Raw genomic sequence first — 24,285 nt, forward strand, 5'->3', positions numbered from 1 at the left:
CTGTGCAAATGCAGATGGTCCCATGGAAGCCCAGGTGGCCCCTATAAGGCCGAGTGACCCCATACAAGACCAGGAAACCCCATGCAAGTCCTGGTGGTCCATGAAAAGTTAGGTGACCTATGGAAGCCCATGTAGCTCATGCAAGTCCAGGTAGCCCATGAAAGGTTCAGTGTCCCCATTCAAGCCCTGGTGGTCTCATTCAAGCCCACGTGGCCCCATGGAAGCCTAAGTGTCCCCAGGAACCCCTGTGTCCCCTCCCCACAGGTGTCTGGCTCCCGGCTGCGGCTGCTGCAGGTGACAGCGGCCGACTCGGGCGAGTACGTGTGCCGGGTGACCACTGGGGCCACCAGCAAGGAAACCTCCATCATGGTGACCATCCAGCCCAGCAGTGCCAGTGCCTACTGTGAGTGGGGACAGGGAACACAGGGAGTTACCCATGGGGGTGTGACACCGCTCCCAGTGTCCCTAGGAGGGTCACACACCTGGTGGTGGTCACAGTCCCAGGTGGTGGTCACAGTCTCTAACCCACTTCCTGTCCCCAGCCCCAGGCAGCACGACCCCACTGCGCATCGAGTCCTCGTCCCTGTCATCCCCTGTGACTGAGGGACAGACCCTGGACCTCAACTGTGTCATTGCCAGCCCTGCACAGGCCACTGTCACCTGGTACAAGCGTGGGGGAACCCTGCCAGCCAAGCACCAGGTAGGGGACACAGAGAGAGGATGTCACCAAGTGGGGAAGATAGGGATGACACACAGCTCTGGGCAAGACCAGGTGGCCCATCCAAGTCCTGGGGACCCCATTCAAGGTTGGCGGTTCCTGGGCAGGCCCAGATGGCCCCGTGACTATGGAAGCCTGAGTGACCCCATGAAAGACCAAGTGATGCCAAGGAAGCCCAAATGACCCCATATGAGCCCAGGTGGCCTGTGCAAGCCCAAAGTGGCCCTGTGCAATCCCAGATGACCCCTTGGCAGAGCTGATGGTCCCCGTGTCCCCTCCCCACAGGTGTCTGGCTCCCGGCTGCGGCTGCTGCAGGTGACAGCGGCCGACTCAGGTGAGTACGTGTGCCGGGTGACCACCGGGACTGCCACCAAGGAGATCTCCATCATGGTGACCATCCAGCCCAGCAGTGCCAGCACCTACCGTGAGTGGGGACAGGAGGAGGTCACTGAGGACTGGGGGGCAGTGCTGCAGTCCTTGAGGTGACCCTGCTGTCTCTGTCTCTGTGTCCAGCTGTTGGTGTCACCCCTCCGGTGCGCATCGAGTCCTCGTCCTCCTCCGTGGCCGAGGGACAGACCCTGGACCTCAACTGCATCGTGGCCGGGCAGGGACAGGCCACTGTCACCTGGTACAAGCGTGGGGGAGCCCTCCCAGCCAAGCACCAGGTAGGGGACGCAGAGGAGCATTTTGGGGTGGAAAAGGGATTTTTGGTGGTGTTGAGGGGTTGATGTGCCCATTCTCATGTGTGTCACCCCTCCAGGTGTCGGGCACCCGCCTGCGCATCCCCCAGGTGACAGCGGCCGATTCAGGGGAGTACGTGTGCCGGGTGACATCAGGCGGTGCCACACATGAGACGTCCCTCATTGTCACCATCCAGACTGGCGCTGGCTCCTCTTATGGTACTGGGATGGGTGAGGGGTGACATAGGGACGTTGTGAGGACACAGTGGTGACCCTATGGACCCTACTGCCACCCCCAGCTGTTGGTGTCACGCCACCAGTGAGGATCGAGACCTCCTCTGCTGCCGTCACCGAGGGACAGACGCTGGACCTCAACTGCATGGTGGCAGGACAGGGTCACCCCCAAGTCACCTGGTACCGGCGTGGGGGGGCTCTGCCTCCAAACAGCCAGGTGGGACATGGGGGAGGTGGCTTTGCCCTGCAGGCCACAATCCTGCATTAGGTGCTGATGTGTCCCCAACTTGTCACGTCCCCAGGTGTCAGGGACCCGCCTGCGCCTTTCCCAAGTGGCAGTGGCCGATTCAGGGGAGTACGTGTGCCGGGTGACCCTGGGGAGTGTCACGCAGGAGGCATCTGTCATTGTCACCGTGCCCAGCAGTGCCAACAGCTATTACAGTGAGTGTGAGAGAGGGCAGCGCTTGGGGACAGTCAGGTGTCACCTTGGTGATGAACGTTCCCTTTCCCTGTCCTCCCCCAGCCTCTGGCATCTCCCAGCCCCTCCGCATCGAGTCCTTGTCCTCGGCCATCGCCGAGGGACAGACCCTGGACCTCAACTGCGTGGTGGCAGGGTCCGGCCCCACCACTGTGACATGGTACAAGCGTGGTGGTTCCCTGCCTGTTGGCCACCAGGTAGGTGGCAGGGGAGGTTCACTCTGAATTTGTCCCATCCCCTGCTCTATGGTGCTGACTTGTCCCCTAACCATTCCCTCCAGGTGTCAGGCACTCGCCTGCGCATCCCCCAGGTGACAGCAGCTGACTCAGGGGAGTACGTGTGCCGGGTGACATCGGGTGGCATCACGCAGGAGACATCCCTCATTGTCACCATCGATGACGGAGACAACCCATCTCACTGTGAGTGCCACCCCCCTGGGGACAGTGTGCCACTGGTGTCAGGGACCACTGGGGCCATTCACCCTCAACCCTGCCCATGCAGCCACCGGCATCACGCCACCCATCCGCATCGAGTCCTCGGCGTCCTCTGTCACCGAGGGACAGACTCTGGACCTGGACTGCATGGTGGCCGGCCAGGGACAGGCCACCATCACCTGGTACAAACGTGGTGGGGCCCTCCCAGCCAAGCACCAGGTAGGTGGGGACACCGGTGGGGTGGCGTATGCTGGTTGCTGCACGTGGCTGGGTGATGCCACCACCTTCTGCTATGATGTCCCCAGATTTCGGGATCCCGGCTGCGGCTGTCCCAGCTCTCGGTGGCCGATTCAGGAGAGTACGTGTGCCGGGCTGACACGGGCAGTGTCTTCCGTGAGGCCAGTGTCTCTGTCACTGTCACCTCCCATGACAGCTCCAGCTACCGTGAGTGCGGCTGCAGGGTGTGGGAGCTTGCTGAGGGGAGATGGGTGATGTGAGTGACCTCGTGGCCTCTCTGTGCCTTTGTCCCCACAGGTTTGCAGAGCCCCATCATCTCCATCGACCCTCACAGCATGGCGGTGGCACCAGGTGAAGATGCCACCTTCAAGTGCCGTGTTCACGATGGCGCCCGGCCTGTCAACATCACCTGGCGGATGGGGCCTGGCCAACACCTCCAAGGTATGGCGGTCCCCAGGGTGGCCCTGGCGTGGTCCCCAGGGTGGCCCTGGTGCTGATGGCTCCTCCTTGCCCAGACAATGTGAAGATCAGTGCCAATGGCTCAGTCATCTCCATCAGCGGTGCCCATGTGGGCAACCAGGGTGCCTATCACTGCGTGGCCTCCAACCGCTTTGGTGTTGCCAGCAGCGTCGTCAACCTCGTGGTGCAAGGTATGAGGTGGCCAGGGCAGCCCTGTCCCTGTCTCCATGTGGTCCAGGTGTCCTCAGGGCACTTTTGTCCCCATCCCCATGTCCTCCTTGTGCCCTCAGGGTGGTCTCCGTGTTACCATGCTGGTGTCCTCCATGTCATCCATGGTGTCCCTATCCCCATCTCCTTTCCATGCTTCAGGTGCTCCTGGAGTGGTGATGCCCCTGTCTGGGGCTGGTGTCCTTCTAGGGGCCCTGGGAGTTGTGATGTCCCCATCCCCATGCAGATGTCCTCCATGGGCTTTGGAAGCTCCTGAGATGTTGTGCCCCCATCCCCACACTCATGCTCATTTCCTCCCATGCTCCCAATGCTCCCAGGGTGATGGGTGCCCCTGTGGCCAGGCACCTTCCAGCTGCCCTTGATGGTGGTGTCCCAATATCCACTCCAATGCTCTCCTTCTTCTCCAGGTGCCCCCACGGTGTCAGTGATGCCACCAGGCCCCGTGACAGTGAAGGAGGGCAAATCCCTGAGTCTGGAGTGCCTGGGCCGGGGCGAGCCACGACCACTGGTGCGCTGGAGCCGGCTGGGCTCCCGGCAGAAGGTGGAGCACCAGACGCTGCTGCACATGGACAGCCAGGCCATCCTGCAGGTGAGGGGGCACCCAGGGGCACTGTGGGGCACCCAGGGGCACTGTGGGGCACTGTCTTGGTTTAGAAAGACAGGAGTCTGCTAAGGAAGGCAGGAGCCTCCCCTGAAATGGAGAATGTAAACCCTCCCCACTCTTCTGAATTGCTATAAATTTTAAATTAAGGGGCTCTCAGGTAAAAAATATGGGAGCAGGAAATAACAGTTCTTTAATAGGGAAAGGAAAAAAACCAAAAGGATAAAATAAACAATGCAGCGCACTAGAACAACACTGACAGAGTCAGAAACCCAACCTGACACCCTGTGGGTCAGGGTGTTGGTGGCAGTCCCATTGGAAATGCGGCTGCAGCCCTCCTGCAGTGTCAGGTGTGGTTCTGTTGGAGCAGAGGGTCCTGTAGAGAAGGATGTGTTCTTCCTCTGAAGATCCAGTGGAAAAAGAGACAGCTGCTGTTCCTCTGGGGAATCCCATGGAGAAAGCTGTGCTGGTGTCTCAAATACCTCTGGATTATATCTGGGTAGCAATGCTTGGCTCCTCCCTCTGGGCGGAGCATCTCTCAATGGGATGTTATAGTTCTTATCAGCCATGCAGGGACATTCAATAGCTATTATCAGCAATGTCCCCTCCCGAGGGAGGTGTGAATGTGGTCATTCAAAGACAGAGATAAGGCAAACTGCCCACTTGACAAAGATAATCTGCCATACAGATGGTAATAGAAAACAACTTGCGTTGCCTGGTGCTCATCCCTACCCTGTCTCCCCCAGCTCTCACCAGCCAAGCCAGAGCACGCCGGCACCTACGTGTGCACGGCACACAGTGCCCTGGGCTCGGCACAGGCACGGGTGGATGTCAGCGTGGAGTCAGCAGAGCGGCACCCCGGGGCCCCCGAGGTCACCGTGCCATCCACCGTCACCGTGGTGGCCGGGGACACCGCCACACTGCACTGCACAGCTAGAGGTATGAGGAGCCTGGAGGGAGATGTATGGACATCCCTGGAGAAGGGATGCTCTGAGCAGTGCCTGGCACCACGGTGATGGGCGCGGTGTGGTCGTAGGTGACCCAGCACCCCGGATCGAGTGGTCGAAGCTGCGGGCACCCCTGCCGTGGCAGCACCGCGTGGTGAACGGCAGCCTGGTCATCCCTCGTGCCGCGCAGCAGGACTCGGGCCAGTACATCTGCAATGCCAGCAGCCCCCTCGGCTCCACTGAAGCCTTTGTCACCCTCGATGTGGAGAGTAAGAAGGGGACAGTCAGGGGTTGGGGTGCTCCTGGGCTCCTGCTGCCACCTCCGCTATGGCCATCACCTGTCCTTCCTCTGCATGTGGCCACCTCCATCACCACCTCCACCCTTACATCCAGCCCTTCCTCGTGGGACCATCCTGCTCCATTGCAGCACTTATCCTCCTCCTCTCAAGCTCCTCCCAAGCTCCGTCACCAACCTTTCCCATGGGTGTGTCCACCTACCTGTCCTATCCCTGTGCATGTCCCTCTCCACTTTTGCTCTCTCATCATCCATCTAGCCATTCATCATGGATCCATCCATGGCTCATCCAAGCTCATACCAGTCTCTCTATCTCTGTTCATATCTCTCCTTCCATCTTTTCCTCATGGATCCATCCATCTCATTCAGCCCAGCACACACCCCTCTCTCTGTCTCCTTACTCTAACATCCTTCCTTGTGGATTCACCCATCACTCATCCATCACAGCTCATGTCCATCTCTCTATCTCTGCTCATACCTTTCCATCTCTCTTTTTCTTGTGGATTCATCAATCCCAGCACACACCCATCTCCCCACATCCTTTCTCTTCCATCCATTTTTTCCTCGTGAATTCACCCATCCCTCATCCGTCATAGATCACGTCCATCTCTCCACCTCCTCTCACACCCTCCATCCATCCCTTCTTGGTGGACTCATCCTTTGCTCACCCACTCCAGCTGACATTCCTCTCTCTGTTTCCTCTCATACCCCTCCATGCATCTCATCCTTGTGCATCCACCCATCTCTCATTCATCTTAGCACATGCCATCTCTCCATCTCCTCTCACACCCTTCAGTCCATCCCCTCCTAGTGCATCATCCATCTCATCCATCCCAGCACATGCCCAGCTCACCATCTGCTCTCAAACTCTGCCAGTCACTGACCCATCCACCCACATACCTACCTCTTCTTTGTGGATTCATCCATCACTCAACCATCCCAGCTCACATCCATCTCCAAACTCTTCTATCCATCTCTTCTTTGTGCATCCATCCATGTGATCCATCCCAGCATACACTCGTTTCTCAATCTCCCCCAAATTTCTCCATCCACGCCTTCCTGGTACATTCATCCATCATTCAATCCTTCCAGCTCACATCCAACTCTACATTTACTGACTCCTGCATCCATCTTTTCCTTGTGTATCATTCATCTCATCCATCCCAGCACACACCCAAGTTGCCATCTCCTCTCAAACTCTCGAATCATCCATCCATCCATGAATTCCATCCATGGTTTCCATCCTTCCATCCATCCATCCATCCATGGATTCCATCCATGGTTTCCATCCCCCCCTCCATCCATCCATCCATGAATTCCATCCATGGTTTCCATCCATCCATCCATGGATCCCATCCATCCATCCATCCATCCATCCATCCATCCATCCATCCATCCATCCATCCATCCTTTCCTTCCTTCCTGGTGGATTCATCCATCACTACTGGCCATCCCACCCATCCATGTCTCCATCTCCTCTCACTCCTCCATCCACCCATTCCTCATGGATCCATCCAGCTCTCATCCACCCCAACACATGCCCACCTCCATCACCCCCTACAACCCTCACCACCACTCTCCTTGCACCCTTCCACCATGGCTGACAGCTCCCCCCATCCCGCAGCACCTCCGTACGCCACCATTCTCCCAGAGGACACGGCCGTGCGGGCCGGTGACGCAGTGCAGGTGCAGTGCCTGGCCCACGGCACGCCCCCGCTGCACTACACCTGGGACAAGGTGAACGGCAGCCTCTCAGCACGCGTGGCCCACCGCGCCGGCCTCCTCCGCCTCAGCCCCGCTGCCCCTGCCGACACCGGTACCTACCGCTGCCTTGTCACCAACCGCGTCGGCACTGCCGAGGCCTTCGCCCGCCTGGCTGTTCACGGTGAGCCCATCCCAGCCTGGGTACTGGTTGTGCTCCACATTGGGTGCTGGCAATGCTGATGGGTGCCCTTGGAGCTCTGCATCCTGCCCAGGTGATCCCAGTGCTCTCCGGTACCACCGGGGCTCCACATCCCCCTGGATGCTGCCGTTGGGAACCACTGGGTCCCTGCATCCCACCCCGGTTATCCTGGTGTTCCTAGTACCACTGGGGCTCTGCATCCCTTCCAGGTGATGCTGGTGAAGGTGGGGACATCGCTGGAGGTCCCTTGGTGGTGCGAGTGACACCAGGGAGCCTCGTCAAGGGGGTGGGTGGCACTGCCGAATTCGCCTGCTCTGTCTCCGGTGACCCCCGTGCCCATGTGGAGTGGCTGAAGGAAGGTGGGGAGCTGCCCCCCACCCACAGCGTGCGGGATGGGGTGCTGAGGTAAGGAACATGGGATGGGGAGGTGGGATCCTTACGCTGGTCCCTCGTGGGGTCCCTCACCCTGGCTGTGTCCCCGCAGGATGCCGGAGCTGGCGCCGGGGGCGCAGGGCGTGTACGTGTGCCGGGCCAGCGGCCCGGGCGGGCAGGCAGAGGACAGGGCCACCCTCACTGTCCAGGGTAGGAGCATCACCCCAGCACCAGGGGACACATCCACCCCCTGATCTGCCCCCCACCACCAAGGGCACCCCAGGACCCTCGTGTCCCCCCACTGAGGGGCAACCCAGCACCTTCCATCTCCCTACACACACAGGCACCCTGATAGCCCCCAATGCTCAGGGTGACCTTAAATCTCTCCTCAAGCCTACAGGCACCCCAATACCCCCATTCTTCCCCATGCCTGTGGACACCCCAACACAATCAGTCTCCCTCCACACCCATGGACACCCCAGTGCCCCCTATCTCTTCCCACAGCCATGACCACCCTGGTACTCCCCAAGTCTCACATTCTTACAAGGACTCCCAACACCTCTGACCTCTCCCCATTCCCACAGCCACCCCAATTGTCCCACATGCCCTCAGAAGCCCTGTTTCTCCCTATCTCCCACTCCACTGCCTCCCTGTGCAAGATGTTCACCCCAAATCCCCCCTGTCCCACAAGCTCTTCCCAGGGCCCTGATCAACATCCGGACCGCGGTGCAGACGGTGCTGGCAGGGACAACAGTGGAGCTGGAGTGCCTGGGCCTGGGGGAGCCCCGTCCCCACGTCACCTGGAGCAAAGTGGGGGGCCGCATCCGCCCCGGGGTGCTGATCCGTGCTGGCACCCTCACCATGGAGCAGGTGGAGCGGGCGGACGCGGGGCAGTACCGCTGCACCGCCACCAACGCCGTGGGCACCGTCCAGTCCCACGTCATCCTCCACGTGCAAGGTGAGCAGGGGGACGCAGAGGTGGGGACACACAGCGTGTCCCTGCAGGTTGATGACACATCCATGTGTCCCCAGCCGCTCCTCAAATCGCCGGGCAGCCAGAGGTGAAGGAGGTGTCCCTTGGATCAGCGGCTGTTTTGCCGTGCTTGGCATCTGGCTTCCCAGTGCCGGAGATCACCTGGAGCAAGGTACGGTGGAGGGGTGGGTGTGGCAGGGGTTGTGGGGGCTGTTTGGGGATGCTGAACCCCTCTGTTGTGCCACAGCTGGATGGGGAGCTGCCAGCAGGTGCCAGGGTGCAGGGGAACGTGCTGACACTGCCAGCCGTGCGCCCCGAGGACGCCGGCGTCTACACCTGCGTGGCTGCCAACCACCGTGGCCAGCAGACAGCCTACTATGTGCTGAAGGTCCAAGGTGAGGACAGACAGAGGGATGGATGGAGGGATGGATGGATGGATGGATGGATGGATGGATGGATGGATGGATGAATGATGGATGGATGATGGATGGATGGATGGATGGATGGATGGATGGATGGATGGATGGATGATGGATGGGGGCAGAGATGATGTGCCCCACCCCTCCTTACCCTCCCATCCCTGCAGAGCACGTGGTCCCCTATTTTGGGCAGTCGCCCCGCTCCTTCCTCCCCCTGCCCACCATCAAGGATGCCTACAAGAGGTTTGAGATCCTCATCACCTTCCGACCTGATGCTGCTGACGGTGAGCCTGTGTGCCCCAAGTGTCCTCTGTGTCCACCTTCCTGTCCCCTCCATCATTTCCCCTTCCCTTCCCTGCCTTCATCCTCCCCTCCTCTCATGCTCCACTTGCCCTCCTTATCTCCCCCATTCTCCATTCATCTGAGACCCTCCAGTTTATGGGGGATTTCTCCTCCATTCTGGGAGGATTTCGGGGTCCCCTAGGATGTCTCCCCCATCTCAGGATGTCCCATCTGATCCCCTGCCACCCCTCAGGTCTTCTCCTGTACAACGGGCAGCGGAAAAACAGCGGCGCCGACTTCATCTCCTTCGGGTTGGTGGGTGGACGCCCCGAATTCAGGTGAGACCTATGAGAGGGTGTAGGGGAGAGGTGGGAGATGGGTGCCAGCATGCACCCACACCCCTTGTACCCTCATAAAACCAGGTTTGATGCTGGTTCGGGCATGGCCACCATCCGGCACCCCACGGCGCTGCGGCTGGGCGAGTACCACACGGTGCGGCTGCTCCGCAACCTCACCTGGGGCTCGCTGGGCCTGGACGGGCACCCGGCTGTCAATGGCACCTCCCAGGTACCACTTTGGGCTGTGGGGCGGGGGTCAGGGGGCTGGAGCTGGTGCCCACCCTTGTGTGCCTGCAGGGGAAGTTCCAAGGGCTGGATCTGAATGAGGAGCTGTACCTGGGCGGGTACCCCGACATCGGCGCTGTGGCAAAGACGGGGCTCAGCCGGGGTTTCATGGGTGAGTGAGGGGTTTTGGGGGGCACCAGGGTGAGGGGGTGCTGGGCATCATGTGACAGTTCTGCCCATCTCCACCGCCCTACAGGCTGCGTGCGCCAGCTCCGCATCCAAGGAGAAGACGTGGCCTTTGGGGACATGGACCTGCAGGCACACGGTGTCACCAACTGTCCCACCTGCCAGGACCGGCCGTGCCAGGTGAGTTTGGAGGGGAGGAGGTGATGCCCACCCATCTCTGGCCATGCTGACACCCGTGTCACCCCTCACCCAGAACGGCGGCGTGTGCCAGGACGATGAGAGTGGCACCTACGTCTGTCGATGTCCCCACGGCTTCACTGGCAGCAACTGCGAGTACTCACAGGCTCTGCACTGTCACCCGGGTAGGTGACACCACTCCCTCCATGGGGACATCATCCCAGGGTCCCTTCAGGATGGGTGCTCATGGCTTCTCACCCCACAGAGGCGTGTGGGCCTGATGCCACCTGCGTCAACAGGCCGGATGGGCAGGGTTACACCTGCCGCTGCCACCTGGGCAAGACTGGGGAGAGGTGCACCGAGGGTGAGTGACACAGGGACACAGCTGGGACCATCCTGGGACATGGGGACAGGGTGGAGACCACCTAGGGAAATGGGGACATGGCTGGGACCACCCTGGCGACATGGGGATGGCGTGGGGCTGGGTACCACCTTGGGGACACTGGCAAGAGGTAAGGACCAGCCAGGAAAATGGGTTGGATGGGAATGGAGGCTGGGGTCCCATCCTGGGGAAGTAGGTTGAGTCTCACCATGGGATTGGACATTGGGCCCTACTGTGGGGTTGGAGGTTGAGGATAGAGGCTGTGGATGGAGGGAGGGAGGGAGGGAGGGATGGATGGATGGATGGATGGATGGATGGATGGATGATGGATGGATGGATGGATGGATGGATGGATGGATGGATGGATGATGGATGGATGGATGGATGGATGGATGGATGGATGGATGGATGGATGGATGTCTCACCCTGGGGATGAAGGCTGTGGATGGGTGTTGCTCTGAAGATGGAGCTGGAGGTCCCACCTTGGGGATGGTGAGGTCCTGTGCTGGGCACTGACTGGGATGTGCAGGTGAGGTGGTGAACGTGCCATCGTTCGATGAGGAGGGAGCCTTCGTCTCGTACCCACCCCTCACCAACGTGCACCACGAGCTGCGGCTGGAGGTTGAGTTCCTGCCCTTGGCTCCCGACGGGCTCCTGCTCTTCAGTGCTGGCAAAGCCGCCCCTGTCGAGGACTACGTGGCCTTGGCCATGATCGGTGGCCACCTCGAGTTCCGCTACGAGCTGGGCTCAGGTGGGTGGCACTGGGCAGGGGACACTGGGGACAGGTGGCACCGGGGACTGTGGGAGTGAGGGGGTGATGTGATGGTGTTCACAGGGGTCTTAGGATGAGGGAAGAGATGAGGACCTGACTCCATGTTTCAGAAGGATTGATTTATTATTTCATGATATATATTATATTAAAACTATACTAAAAGAATAGAAGAAAGGATTTTATCAGAAGGCTGGCTAAGAATAGAAAAAGAAAGAATGATAACAAAGGCTTGTGTCTTGGACACAGTCCGAGACTGACTGTGATTGGTTATTAGAAACAACCACGAGACCAATCACAGATGCACCTGTTGAATTCCAGAGCAGCAGATAATCAATGTTTACATTTTGTTCCTGAGGCCTCTCAGCTTCTCAGGAGAAAAAAATCCTAAGGAAAGGATTTTTCATAAAACCTGTCTGTGACATGGTGACACAGCATCACCAGGTTTCACTGGCATGAAAGAAGTCCCTGAGCCACAGCGGGGTTCTCTGGCACCATTGGGGTCCCCAAATGTCGCTGGGGCCCTTGGGAGTCATTCTGGTCCCCAAGCATCACCCAGGGCACATCTCAGGTCCGTGAGTATCCCTTGTCACCCCCCATAACACTACCCCCTGTCCCCACAGGCCCGGCTGTGCTGCGGAGCGCAGAGCCGGTGGCCCTGGGCCAGTGGCACTGGGTGACAGCTGAGCGGATCCACAAGGACGGGACACTGGTGGTGGACGATGCCGCCCCGGTGAAACGTTCCTCGCCCGGCAAGAGCCAGGGGCTCAACCTGCGCAGCCCCCTGTACCTGGGGGGCACCGAGCCCCCCCTGCGCCCCCCCACCAACGCCTCCTTCCGCGGCTGCATCGGAGAGGTGAGACCCCCTTGTGTCCCCTCGGAGGGCAGGGGACCCCCCTCAGGTGCAGAGTGGATTCCCCCATACTGGGGACGTGATCCCCTTGGTGGGGAGGGAGGTGACCCCCACTGATGTCCCCTTGTTGGGGGGATGACCCCTCTTGGTGTCCCGTGGGGAAGATGACCCCGTTGGCGGTGTCCCCTTGGTTGGGACGTGACCCCATTGTTGGGGAGGTGACTTCCCTTCACGTCCCCTTGTTGGAGTTCCCTCACTGGGTTAGTGATGCACCACGTCCTTGGTGTCCCCTTGGTTGGAAGTGGCTGGGTGATGGTGCCATTGGTGTCCCCTTGTTGGTGTCCCCTCATTGGAGCGGTGCCCCTCACTGGTGTCCCCATTGGTGTCCCGCTCGGGCAGTGCCCCCGGTGGCAGGGCGGTGACAGTGACAGTGGCAGTGGCGATGTCCCCGGTGTCCCCGCAGGTGTCGGTCAGCGGGAAGCGCCTGGAGCTGCGGGAGCGGTTCCTGCGCAGCCGGGGGGTGCGGCCCTGCGGCCACCGTGCCCCGTGCCGCCCGGGGAGCCGCGGTGAGAGCGGGGACACGGGGCTGGGCTGAGGGCGTTTGCACGCGGGTGTGCATTGCTGCGTGTGCATTACTGCGTGTGTGTGCTGTATGTGCATTACTGCGTGTGTGCATTGCTCCATGTGTGTGTAGGTGTGGGTGCACTGTGTGTGTGCAGTGTGTGTGCATTACGGTGTATGTGTGTGTGCATTACTGCATGTGTGTGTTGCACATGTGTATGTATGTGTGCAGTCTGTGTACATTACTGCCTGTGTATGTGTGCACTGCGTGTGCATTACTGCATGTGTGTGTTGCACATATGTATGTATGAGTGCAGTGAGTGTGTGCAGTGTGTGTGCATTACTGCATGTGTGTGCGTGTGTGTGCAGTGTGTGTGCATTACTGTGTGTGTGCTGCACATGTGTGTATGTATGTGTGCAGTGTATGTGCATTACCACGTGTGCATTACCGTGTGTGCATTACTACGTGTGTGTGCTGCATGTGTGTGTATGCGTGTGTGCTGCGTGTGCACTGTGTGTGCATTTGTACGTGTGCTCTGCATGTGTGTGCACATGCACTCTGTGTGCATTTTATGTGTGTGTGTGCACACGCAGTTCACAACTGCTCACTGTGCATTTGCACACACTCAGTTCACACCTGTTCACTGCACACACCCATGCATTTGCATACACAGTTCACACCTGTTCACTGCACACACCTGTGCATTTGCACACTCAGTTCACACCTATTCACTGCACACACCTGTGCTGTGCACACACAGTTCACACCTGTTCACTGCACACACCTGTGCCATGTGCATACACACTGTTCACACCTGTTCACTGCACACACCTGTGCCCGGCATGCCCCACGGGCTGTGCCCATGTGTGCCATGCACACTGACCTGTCACCTGCAGTGACTGTGTCCCACTGTCCCCAGGCCCGCGCTGCGAGGATGAGGAGGAGGAGGAGGCTGAAGGCTGTCACCCGGCCCGGCCCTGCCTGCACGGTGGCTCCTGTGTCCATGGCTCCTGCCACTGCCCCCCGGGACACAGCGGGGCCCGCTGCCAGCACCGTGAGGGGACAGCACAGGGACATGGGGGGACACCTGGGGACACAGGGAGGAGCATGCAGGGACACTGCCAGCACAGCGAGGGGGAACACATGGAGGGGCATGGGGGGACACCTGGGGACTCTTGAAGACACGGTGGGACATCTCAGGTCACTGGAGGACATGGGGGTGACACAGGAAAGACACAGGGACACCCTGGGACACAAGGGACGTGCACACTTGGGGAATGCTTGGAAATATCTGGGGACACTTGGAGATGGTTTGGGACATGTGAGGAAACTTGGGGACATGGGGAGACATCTGGGGACATGGAGGAGGTCACTTAGGGACACACATGGGGACACATGACAACATTTGGAGACACCTGGGGATACCTGGAGATGCTTGGGGATTGACTGGGGACACAGAGGGACACCTGGGGACATGGCAGGGACATGTGGTTGGGGAATATTTGGGAATACCTGGGAATAAGTGAAGCCACCTGGGGACATGGGGGACACCTGGGGACACTGTTGAGGATATACACTTGGGGGATACTTGGGGACGCCTAGAACAACTGGAGACACATGGGGACGTGTTGAGGGGACACTTGGGGACACCAAGGTGATCCATGTCCCCCCTTTACCCCCTCTTCTCCCGCAGGCTCAGCGCTGGCAGAGCTGGAGCAGGACTGGCAGGAGGGCAGCGGGGGTGGCGGTAGGTCCCTGCCCCCATTTCCCCTTTTTCCCCCCAAAATGCAGGCGAGGCCCCCTCCTCTCATCCCCCCTGACCCCCCATCTCCCCGCAGACGCCCCCGGGCAGTTCAGCGCCGCATTCCAGGACGGTTCCTACCTGGCCCTCCCCGGGCACCTCTTCCCCCGTGGGTGAGTGACACCCCCAGTGGGTGCTGCACCCCTCCCCACCATGGCACCCCCGTTTTTGGGGTGCTGCGCTCCCCCCCACGGCACCACCCCCATTTTGGGTGCTGCCCCCCATCACCTCCTCTCCTTGCAGCCCCCCCGAGGCTCCTGAGACCATCGAGCTGGAGCTGAGGACGCGCAGCGCCCAGGGGCTGCTGCTGTGGCACGGCGTGGTGAGACAGGAGACACAGGGACAGGGGGCACCGCCTGTGGGACCCCTCGGGCTGGGGGTCCTGGTGCCCCCTGCTCACCCCCCTTTGTGCCCACAGGAGCCCGGCGAGGGCGGCAAAGCCAAAGATTTCCTTGGCCTCGGGCTGAAGGATGGGCACCTGGTGTTCAGGTGAGGGGGAACCATGGGGTGACATGGACACCGGGGGTCCCCTGAGCCCATGGGGTGCCCCCGAGGTGCCCTGCACACTGACACTGTGCCACCCACAGCTACCAGCTGGGCAGTGGTGAGGCCACCATCACCTCTGAAGACCCCGTCAATGACGGCGAGTGGCACCGGGTGATGGTGACAAGGTGGGCAGGGGTCTGGGTGTGGCACAGGGTGGGGCAGGGGATGAAGGTGCTGATGGTGACAAGGTGGGCAAGGGTCTGGGTGTGGCACAGGGTGGGGCAGGGGGTGCAGGTGCTGATGGTGACAAGGTGGGCAGGGGTCTGGGGGTGGCACAGGGCGGGGCAGGGGGTGCAGGTGCTGACGGTGCCCCGCAGGGAGGGCCGGCGTGGGCAGCTCCAGGTGGATGGAGAGGAGCCGGTGAGCGGGGAATCACCTGGATCCAACGTCATGGCCAACACTGAGGGCAGCGTCTACGTGGGTACGTGGGACTGGGGACACGGGGGGCATGGGTTGGGACACAAATGGACACAGGGTGGGTGTGGGATGGACGTGGGATGGACATGGGGTGGATGTGGGGTAGATGGGGTGAGGCGTGGGGTGGGACAGGGGATGGACATGAGGTGGGACACAGATATGGGGTGGGATATGGCATGGACACAGAATGGGACATGGGATGGACATGGGTGGGACATGGGATGGGCATGGAGTGGGATATGGCATGGACACAGAATGGGACACGGGAGAGACATGGGGTGGGACATGGGATTGGCATGGGGTAGGACAGGGGCTGGGCATGGGATGGGACACAGATACTGGGTGGGACACAGGATGGACACAGAATGGGACACGGGTTGGACATGGGGTGGGACACAGATACAGGGTGGATATGGCATGGACATGGGGTGGGACATGGGATGGACATGTGAGGGGACACAGAAACAAGGTGGGATGTGGCATGGACACAAAATGGGACATGGGATGGGCATGGGGTGGGACATGGGATGGGCATGGGATGACACTTGTGATAAGACACCAGGTGGAACATGAGATGGGACACGGGTTGTACACATAACAGGACACAGAATGGACACATGGTGGACATGGGGCGGGACAGGGGATGGGCATGGGAGGACACTTGGGAAGACACCTGGTGGAACATGAGATGGGGCATGGGGTGGAACAGAGGATGGGAGGCAGGGAGAGGCATGGGATGGACGCAGGACGGGACACCTGGGTGGTGGCACATGGGGTGGGGACACCTGGCGGGACACAGGACAGGCGTGGGCAGGTGTCCCGGCCTGGAGGGGGGCGGGCCCAGCGGAGCCCCCGCCCAGCGCCTCCCGTACCCCGCAGGCGGCGCCCCCGACCCCCGCGCCCTGACCGGCGGCAAGTTCAGCTCCGGCATCTCGGGCTGCGTGCGGGGACTGGCGCTGGAGTCCGCCGGCATCCCCCGACATCCCATCGACCTCCGGCACGGCGCCCTGGGGGGCTCCCCCGTGCCCCCCTGCCCCTCCTAACCCCCCCGAAACAGGGTTTGGGGGGAATTTGGCCAAGTTTATTCTTTTCCAAAAACAAACCACCAGGAGGAAACGGTGCTTCGCTGCCCCGGGGTGACTCTGGGGGAGGGGGCCGGGACCCCCAAAAATGTTTACACCCCCCTTCCACCGGCCCCCCGAAACTGTGCCGGGGCGGCCGGGCCGCCTGGGTGCCCCCCGGGGTGGCGGCGGGGTGGGGGCGCGAGGGACAATCGGGGTGCTGCGGGGACCCCCCCGCGGGGACAGCTATTAAAGGAGAGACAACCAGTGCGGCTGCCGTGTTTGGGGGGCTGAGCGCGGCGGTGTGGGGGTACCGGAGTGATGGGATGGGGAGCGGGAGGGGTGGGGATGTAGGGGGGCTGCAGGGGTGTGGTGTGAGCGGGATGGTTTGGAGGGGCTGTAGGGGTACAGGAGAGGGGTGCAGTGGGAGGGTTTAGGGGATGCAGGGGTATGCGGGCCCCGGAGATTATGGTACAGGGAGGATTACAATATTGGGGTGCGGTATGGGGTGTGGGATATGGTTTGGGGGTGTGGGAGCTCAGGGGGTCCGGGCTTCTATGGCGTGGGGGGCTGCGGGGGATGACAAGGGGTGAAGAGGAGTCTGGCAGGGGCGCAGGGCTCGGGGGGTTCAGAGGGGTCTGGCGGGGGTACAGGGCTGGGGAGCTCAGAGGGGTCTGGGGGGGGTGCAGGGAGCTGGGGAACTCTGGGGGGCTCTGGGGGCACGGTGTGGGTGGTGGGGCCCAGCGTGGGCCCAGCGCCACAGGCCCTGCCCACATGACCACAGCCCCCCCACAATGCAGCGAGCACCGCCCACTGTGCCATAGACCACGCCCATCTGGCCACAGGCCACGCCCATATCGCATCAGTTTCGCCCCATATCAAGCGAGCCCCGCCCTCTTCGCGCACAGGCCACACCCCCTCGGGCTGCGCATAACAGCCACGCCCCCTAGGGCTCAAGCCCCGCCCCTGGCAAACAAGAGCCCGTACCTGGTGCGCTCAAGCCACGCCCCTATGGCGAAGCTCCGCCTCCAGCCCCGAGCGTCGCGGCCCGATACCGTCAGCGCCTCGCGCCGTCACCGCGTCGCGCTCGTGGCGTCAGCGGCCCTGACGGCGGCGGGAGGGGCCGGGCGGGACCGGGACCGGGCCGGGACCGGGGCGAGGAGCGGGACGAGGAGCGGGACGAGGAGCGCGCCGGGCCGGGGTAGCCCCGGCGCGCCGGCAGGAGCGATGGCGCCGCGGCTGCAGCTGGAGAAGGCAGCGTGGCGCTGGACCGAGACGGTGCCGCCCGAGGCGGTGGCGCAGGAGCACATCGAGGCGGCCTATCGCGTCCGGCTGGAGCCGTGCCAGCGCGGAGCCTGCCGGTACCGCGGGGCCGGGCCGGGCACACAACCCTCCGAGCCCCTGCTCCCTCCCGCCATGAGGCGCGGGGCGGTCCCCAACCCTGCCGGGCTCCCGCGGGGTCGGTGGAAGCTCCCCCGTGTTCTCTTCTGGGGGACGCCATCCCCGGGGCTGGGCCCTCAGCGCTCTGTGTGTCCTTGTGGGGCTCCCTTGGCTGGGGGGAACTTCTGTCCCTCTGCTCAGACACAGGGGACCGACCCTCCCCGGCCTGTGGGGAACCCTCTCCTTCTCTGGCTCCTCTGATGTAGGGGAACTCCCCTGGGGTGGTGGGAGACCCTCATCCCAACCTGGCTCCCAAGCAGATAGAGGGCACCACCCTGGTGTTGTGGGGGGGGTTCTTCAGATACAGGGGAGCCCCCATGGGGTGGTGGGGAGCCCCTCTCCTTGCTTGTTCCTCCCCACTTTTAGGATAACCTTGAGGTTGTAGGGAATCCCTCTTCTTACCTGGCTTCCCAGGTGGAAGGAAATATTCCCACCCCAGGGTTGTAGGGACCCCTCTATGCCTGGCTCCCCGTTTATGGGGGATCCCAGTGGGCTGAAGGGAACCCATCTTCTTGCCTGGAGTTGGGGCAAGCCCTGTCCCTGCCTGGCTTCCCTGATATAGCAGATCCCCTTGGTCCTGGCATCCCTTTTTTTTTACCTAAAAACCCCTCTGGTTCTCCACCTCCTTCCTCACCCATGACCACTGTTTTTGGGGAGGGGGGTTTTCCATGTCTCATCCCATTCAACATTACGTGCTTCCCCATATCCCCCCCACTGTCACTCTGCCAGCCCCTGGGGGACATGGGGGTGACAGCTGGGGTCTGTAGGGGACATAGGGGTGACAGCTGGGGTCTGACTCCCCAGGAGGAACTGCCGGGGGAACCCCAACTGCCTGGTGGGCATCGGGGAGCACGCGTGGCTGGGCGAGATCGATGAGAACAGCTTCCACAACATTGACGACCCCAACTGCGAGCGCCGCAAGAAGGTACCAGATCCCCCCAGGAGCCAGGGACACACTGGGGACAGGGCAGGTGACCTCAGCTGGCTCTTTCTCTGCTCCCCAGAATGCCTTCGTGGGCCTGACTAACCTGGGTGCCACGTGCTACGTCAACACCTTCCTGCAGATGTGGTTCCTGAACCTGGAGCTGCGGCAGGCGCTCTACCTGTGCCCCAGCGCCTGCGGGGACGGCGTGCCCAAGGACACGGGTGAGAGCTCAGAGGGGTTTGTTCCCTCCCTAAAACCCCACCTTGGCGTTAGGCTGGTCAGGAGAACTCATGGGGGAAGCTTGGGCTGTTCCTGCCGTCCCTGCACTGTTGGTTTGGAGCTATCATCTGGATTTTGGGAATGAACTGACCTTAATCCAGGTGATGTCCTGTGACCGTGTTCACAGGGGTCTGGGGATGAGGGAAGAGATGAGGATCTGACTCCATGTTTCAGAAGGCTTGATTTATTATTTTATGATATATATTACATTAAAACTATACTAAAAGAATAGAAGAAAGGATTTCATCAGAAGGCTGGCTAAGAATAGAATAATAAAGAATGATAACAAAAGCTTCTGTCTTGGACAGAGAGTCTAAGCCAGCTGACTGTGATTGGCCATTAATTAGAAACAACTTTATGAGACCAGTCACAGACCCACCTGTTGCATTCCACAGCAGCAGATAACCATTGTTTAGTTTACATTTTGTTCCTGAGGCCTCTCAGCTTCTCAAGAGGAAAAATCCTAAGGAAAGGATTTTTCATAAAAGATGTCTGTTACAATGTCCTAGATCAGAGTGATCTGAGCTGGTTGGAAATGATGGTTTGGTTTGGGCTTGCTTGCCAAGGCTGGTGGTGGTGCTGTGTGGGTCAGGGTTGGTCTGTGCTGTGGCAGGGCTGAAATTTGGACCCTACACAGGATTAAGGCTCCCAGTTTTTTCTGCTCTTGGGGAGGCTCTGGGTTAGCTCAGCCACTCCAGCTCTGCTGCTCTTTCATGGTGGTTGTAAATGATTTTTCACCTTCTGGGGTGAATTAGAAGTTTTTTGGGGTAGTTGGTGCATGCTGTGTAAACCCTTCACTCACAGCTCGTGCTGGGCACTGCAGGGTGGAATCTTGGGATCCCTAAGGTTGGAAAACTCCTCCAAGATTATCAGTCCAACCATTCCCTCAGCACTGCCAAGCCCACCATCAGCCCATCTACCCATTTGCCATACCCAGACAGAAGTGTTTGAGCACTTCCATGGATGGGGACCCCACCACTGCCCTGAGCAGCTTGTTCCAGTGCCTGACTACTCTTTCCATGGAGGAATTTTCCTTAAAATCCTACCTAGACCTCTCCTGGAGTAACTCAAGGTCATTTCGTCTCATCCTGTCCCTTGTTCCCTGGGAACAGAGCCTGGCTCCACCCTCCTATCTGAAAGTTGCAGAATGTAAATATTTACAGTTGGACTTGATGATCCTAAATTATTTTTTATTTGTGCTGGGATATGTTGTCATCACCTACACAATCCACTTCAGTTTTCCTGACAACTCAAACTACTTTTCCTTCCAAGCCCATCACTTTTACTGGTTGTGAAACACTTGGAGCAATCCCTTCTCCCCCTGAATTCCTGCTGTGCCTTGTGTTTTTCCCAGACTATGAGCCCCAGACCATCTGTGAGCACCTGCAGTACCTGTTTGCTCTGCTGCAGAACAGCAAGCGGCGCTACATCGACCCCTCAGCCTTTGTCAAGGCGCTGGGGCTGGACACGGGGCAGCAGCAGGTGTGTGTGTGTGTGTGTGTGTAGGAGGGGATTCCTGGCACTTCCAGAAACTGGGAATCACCCCTGGGTGCTCACTGGGCAGCTCCCAGCTGGGTCTGGCTGCAAACATGAAGGGGAAGGTGGGGCTGTGGGCCCCTGACAGAGTGCAGGGGGAAAGAGGAGGGGAACAGGAACATCAGGAGTGCCTAGGGAAGAGCCCAGGGAGGGATGGGATGGGATGGGGCCAGGGAGATGAGGAGGAGAACAGGGAGCAATGGGGTGGAGAGAGGGAGATCAGGAAGGTCCCAAGGAGGAATAGGATGAGGCCAGGGAGATGAGGAGTCCAAAGAGGGATGTGATGGGGACAAGGAGATCAGCAGGAGAGCAGGGAGCAATGGGATGGAGAGAGAGAGATTAGAAGGGTCCCAAGGAAGAATGGGATGAGGCCAGGGAGATGAGGAGTCCAAAGAGGGATGTGATGGGGACAAGGAGATCAGCAGGAGAGCAGGGAACAATGGGATCAGGAGAGTCCTGAGGAGGAATGGGATGAGGACAGGGAGACAAGGAGGAGCCCCGGGAGTGATGGGATCAGGACATGGAACAATGGGATGATGATGCAGAGATAAGGAGGAGCCCAGGGGCAGTGGGATGGAGACAGGGAGATCAGGAGGAGTCCAAGGAGGGATGTGATGGTGGACAGGGAGATCAGGAGGAAAACAGTGAGCAATGGGATCAGGAGGGTCCCAAGGAGGAATGGGATGAGGCCAGGGAGATGAGGAGTCCAAGGAGTGATGTGATGGGGACGAGGAGAACAGGGAGCAATGGGATCAGGAGAGTCCTGAGGAGGAATGGGATGAGGACAGGGAGTTAGGAGGAACCCATGGAATGATAGGATGGGGCTAAAGAGCAATGGAATGAGGTCAAGGAGATCAGGAGGAGTCCAGAGAATGAGGGAGTGAGAATGGGGAGTGATGGGATGGGGCCAGGAAGACAAGGAGGAGAACAGGGAGCAATGGGATGGAAAGAGGGAGATGAGGAAGATCCCAAGGAGGGATGAGGACAGGGAGATAGGACGAACCCATGGAATGATGGGATGGGGCTAAGGACCAATGGAATGAGGCCAAGGAATCCAGGGAGTGAGAATATGGAGTGATGGGATGAGGCCAGGGAGATGAGGAGTCCAGGGAGTGATGGGATGGGGACAGGGAGATCAGGAGAAGAACAGTGGGACGGAGAGAGGGAGATCAGAAGGGTCCCAAAGAGGAATGGGGTGAGGACAGGGAGTTAGGAGGAACCCAGGAATGATGGGATGGGGCTAAGGAGCAATGGAATGTGGCCAAGGAGATCAGGAGGAGTCCAGAGAGTGAGAATGGGGAGTGATGGGATGAGGCCAAGGAGATCAGGAGGAGCCCTGAGAGTGATGGGATCAGGACATGGAACAATGGGATGATGGTGCAGAGATAAGGAGGAGCCCAGGGGCAATGGGGTGGGGACAGGGAGATCAGGAGGAGCCCAGGGAGTGCTGGGATCACCACATGAAACAATGGGATGAATACAGGGATACAAGGAGGAGCCCAGGGAGCAATGGAATGAGGCTGGGAAGTGCTAAGTGCAGATCAGGAGGAGCCAAGGGAGTGGTGGGATGAACCCAGGAGCGATGGGATGGGGCCAGAGCTGCAGTGAGGGTCCCAGTGAGCTCCATGGGCTGCTCCTCCTGGGGGTTGAGGAGATCCCCAGGGGCAGGTGGATCACAGGAGCCAGCCAGGATCCCAGGGCAGCACGTGGGAGCTGAGAGCTGCAGGGCCCTGTGGGGCTGCAGCTGGAGAGAGCCTGGGAGAGGGGCAGGGCTGGGAAATCCTCTTGCAGAGGTAATGGGAGGTTTTGGAGCAAGAGCAGAGCACTGGCAAGTGTTCCTTGGGAGGGTCAGGAGAGGAAGGAAGCCGACAGGGACACCCAAGGGCAGCTGAGAGAAACCAAAACCTGTTTATTTGTGGAAGAGAAGAACCAGGGCAGGAGAGAAAGGCCCTGAGCTGGGTGTGGGGAAGCTCTGGAGCAATGCTGGGATCACCCAAAGGACAGCTTCTCATTTTTGGGGTGTTTTTATTTCTCTTCTCACCTCTGATCTGAGCAGGGCCAGCTGCAAAGAGGAGGATCAAGGGGCTCCAAAGCTCCACAGGAAGGTTTTTATCCCTTCCAGAATCCTGGAAGGAGCAGGCCAGAAGTCAAAGCCCCCAGCAGGGCTGGCAGGGAGCCAGGGCAGCTCCTGCTGTGCTCCCACACCGAGGGCCTCACGCTCCTTTTAGCCAAATTCCTCTGTTTTCCTCAGTTCTCCTGCCTGGTCTTTATTTTCCATGCTGCTCACGGAGCCTCGGCTCAGCCTGTGTGGAGGGCTCGGGGTAATTAGCAGTGAATTAGTGACAGGGCTGGGATTGTGCTGTGGTGGATTGTTAATGAACTTGGTTTTCTCTTTCAGGATGCCCAGGAGTTTTCCAAGCTGTTCATGTCCCTGCTGGAAGATACTTTGTCCAAACAGAAAAACCCAGATGTCCGGAACATTGTGCAAAAGCAGTTCTGTGGAGAGTATGCCTATGTCACAGTGTAAGTAATAATTCTGGGAAGACCCTTTCTGTAAATATTTAAATTTTTAGAAGGATTTAGGAGGAGAATATCCCTCCTAGCAACCAGAGCAGGCAGTTAAGCTGCAGCAGAAACACTTTCTGGGAAATATTTACCTTTTCCTTTCCTGTTCCTGTGTGTGTGGTGTCGCTGTGACAGTTCTGCAGCTGCTTTTACTCCTTTAATGAGAATTCACCAACTAAACCTGCAAGTGAGTTAATGGAGTGGCAGATCCTGCAGCCAAAAAACAGCATCCTGGGTGTTGTATTTTCATTCCTGTGTTCTCAGAGCTGGGAATTTCACCTTAAAAATAATACAAAATGATACATGCAAGTGACAGGTCTTGGTTGGTGCTGTTAAGCTGTTTAAACCTTCTCCTGCTGTTTTTATGGTGGGGAGGTGTGAATCTCCTTAGCCCTGACTTCACTTTTTCTCCTGGTTTTATTCAAGGAATATTTTATTAAAGACTTGGGAGCCTCAATGCATAAGCCCTGACCTGTCCTCAGATATATTTTTGTCTTCTTTCCCATCCCAGCTGCAACCAGTGTGGCAGAGAATCTAAACTGGTGTCTAAATTTTACGAGCTGGAGTTAAACATCCAAGGACACAAGCAGTTGACAGACTGTATAACAGAATTCCTCAAGGTATGAGCTCGTTGGGGTTGGACTCCTGCTATTTTTAGCAAGGAATTTCAGTTCCTTCCTCCAATTCACAGCCTTCGAGGTCAGTGTTGGGGTGAAGCCACTGACTTGGCTCAGGGAGATGCATCCAAGTGAAAATGTTTTTTTTTCTGCAGACTTAAAAAATTAGAATTGAGGCACAGAACAAGGAATAGCTCTGTGATATCACATGCTCCTGTTATGGCTTTAAAAAGCACTTGAAAGTTGCATTTTTAGTTAAAATACTTTGCCAGGAAAGTTGGGGGAAAGTCTCTGCCTGCTTTGTCACGGATAGCACTGGGAGAGCTGCTGCTTTCCATGTTTTCTG

At 59.0% G+C, this 24,285-nt stretch overlaps 2 protein-coding genes across 4 annotated transcripts in view; both read left to right on the forward strand.

The window, feature by feature from the left end:
• HSPG2 (heparan sulfate proteoglycan 2) overlaps nt 1-16,858 on the forward strand; it is a 46,404-nt gene extending 29,546 nt beyond the window's left edge. For both annotated transcript variants that reach the window (XM_074558421.1, XM_074558422.1), the window contains 40 exons: nt 265-403; nt 543-700; nt 1,004-1,142; nt 1,232-1,383; nt 1,479-1,617; nt 1,698-1,849; nt 1,935-2,073; nt 2,156-2,307; nt 2,391-2,529; nt 2,612-2,763; nt 2,850-2,988; nt 3,079-3,222; nt 3,297-3,431; nt 3,876-4,057; nt 4,816-5,008; nt 5,106-5,285; nt 6,936-7,196; nt 7,424-7,619; nt 7,699-7,796; nt 8,278-8,544; nt 8,619-8,731; nt 8,807-8,954; nt 9,146-9,262; nt 9,514-9,598; nt 9,683-9,827; nt 9,896-9,995; nt 10,080-10,189; nt 10,263-10,371; nt 10,452-10,550; nt 11,098-11,319; nt 11,961-12,193; nt 12,654-12,756; nt 13,672-13,806; nt 14,446-14,499; nt 14,591-14,666; nt 14,797-14,875; nt 14,972-15,042; nt 15,141-15,224; nt 15,417-15,520; nt 16,396-16,858. In XM_074558421.1, coding sequence (XP_074414522.1) covers nt 265-403; nt 543-700; nt 1,004-1,142; nt 1,232-1,383; nt 1,479-1,617; nt 1,698-1,849; nt 1,935-2,073; nt 2,156-2,307; nt 2,391-2,529; nt 2,612-2,763; nt 2,850-2,988; nt 3,079-3,222; nt 3,297-3,431; nt 3,876-4,057; nt 4,816-5,008; nt 5,106-5,285; nt 6,936-7,196; nt 7,424-7,619; nt 7,699-7,796; nt 8,278-8,544; nt 8,619-8,731; nt 8,807-8,954; nt 9,146-9,262; nt 9,514-9,598; nt 9,683-9,827; nt 9,896-9,995; nt 10,080-10,189; nt 10,263-10,371; nt 10,452-10,550; nt 11,098-11,319; nt 11,961-12,193; nt 12,654-12,756; nt 13,672-13,806; nt 14,446-14,499; nt 14,591-14,666; nt 14,797-14,875; nt 14,972-15,042; nt 15,141-15,224; nt 15,417-15,520; nt 16,396-16,559 — 5,607 coding nt within the window. In that variant the 3' untranslated portion in view covers nt 16,560-16,858. The remainder of the gene's footprint in view (nt 1-264; nt 404-542; nt 701-1,003; nt 1,143-1,231; nt 1,384-1,478; nt 1,618-1,697; nt 1,850-1,934; nt 2,074-2,155; nt 2,308-2,390; nt 2,530-2,611; nt 2,764-2,849; nt 2,989-3,078; nt 3,223-3,296; nt 3,432-3,875; nt 4,058-4,815; nt 5,009-5,105; nt 5,286-6,935; nt 7,197-7,423; nt 7,620-7,698; nt 7,797-8,277; nt 8,545-8,618; nt 8,732-8,806; nt 8,955-9,145; nt 9,263-9,513; nt 9,599-9,682; nt 9,828-9,895; nt 9,996-10,079; nt 10,190-10,262; nt 10,372-10,451; nt 10,551-11,097; nt 11,320-11,960; nt 12,194-12,653; nt 12,757-13,671; nt 13,807-14,445; nt 14,500-14,590; nt 14,667-14,796; nt 14,876-14,971; nt 15,043-15,140; nt 15,225-15,416; nt 15,521-16,395) is intronic.
• A 787-nt stretch (nt 16,859-17,645) lies between these two features.
• USP48 (ubiquitin specific peptidase 48) overlaps nt 17,646-24,285 on the forward strand; it is a 34,336-nt gene continuing 27,696 nt past the window's right edge. Inside the window, exons 1-6 of one of the 2 annotated variants that reach the window (XM_074558424.1) lie at nt 17,646-17,938; nt 18,822-18,942; nt 19,022-19,163; nt 20,576-20,703; nt 23,156-23,280; nt 23,834-23,942. In XM_074558424.1, the coding sequence (XP_074414525.1) occupies nt 17,805-17,938; nt 18,822-18,942; nt 19,022-19,163; nt 20,576-20,703; nt 23,156-23,280; nt 23,834-23,942 (759 nt within the window). In that variant the 5' untranslated portion in view covers nt 17,646-17,804. The remainder of the gene's footprint in view (nt 17,939-18,821; nt 18,943-19,021; nt 19,164-20,575; nt 20,704-23,155; nt 23,281-23,833; nt 23,943-24,285) is intronic. The other variant, XM_074558423.1, reaches the window with a different exon arrangement.

This window comes from Zonotrichia albicollis, chromosome 25, assembly GCF_047830755.1.
Source record: "Zonotrichia albicollis isolate bZonAlb1 chromosome 25, bZonAlb1.hap1, whole genome shotgun sequence".
Lineage (NCBI taxonomy): Eukaryota > Metazoa > Chordata > Aves > Passeriformes > Passerellidae > Zonotrichia > Zonotrichia albicollis.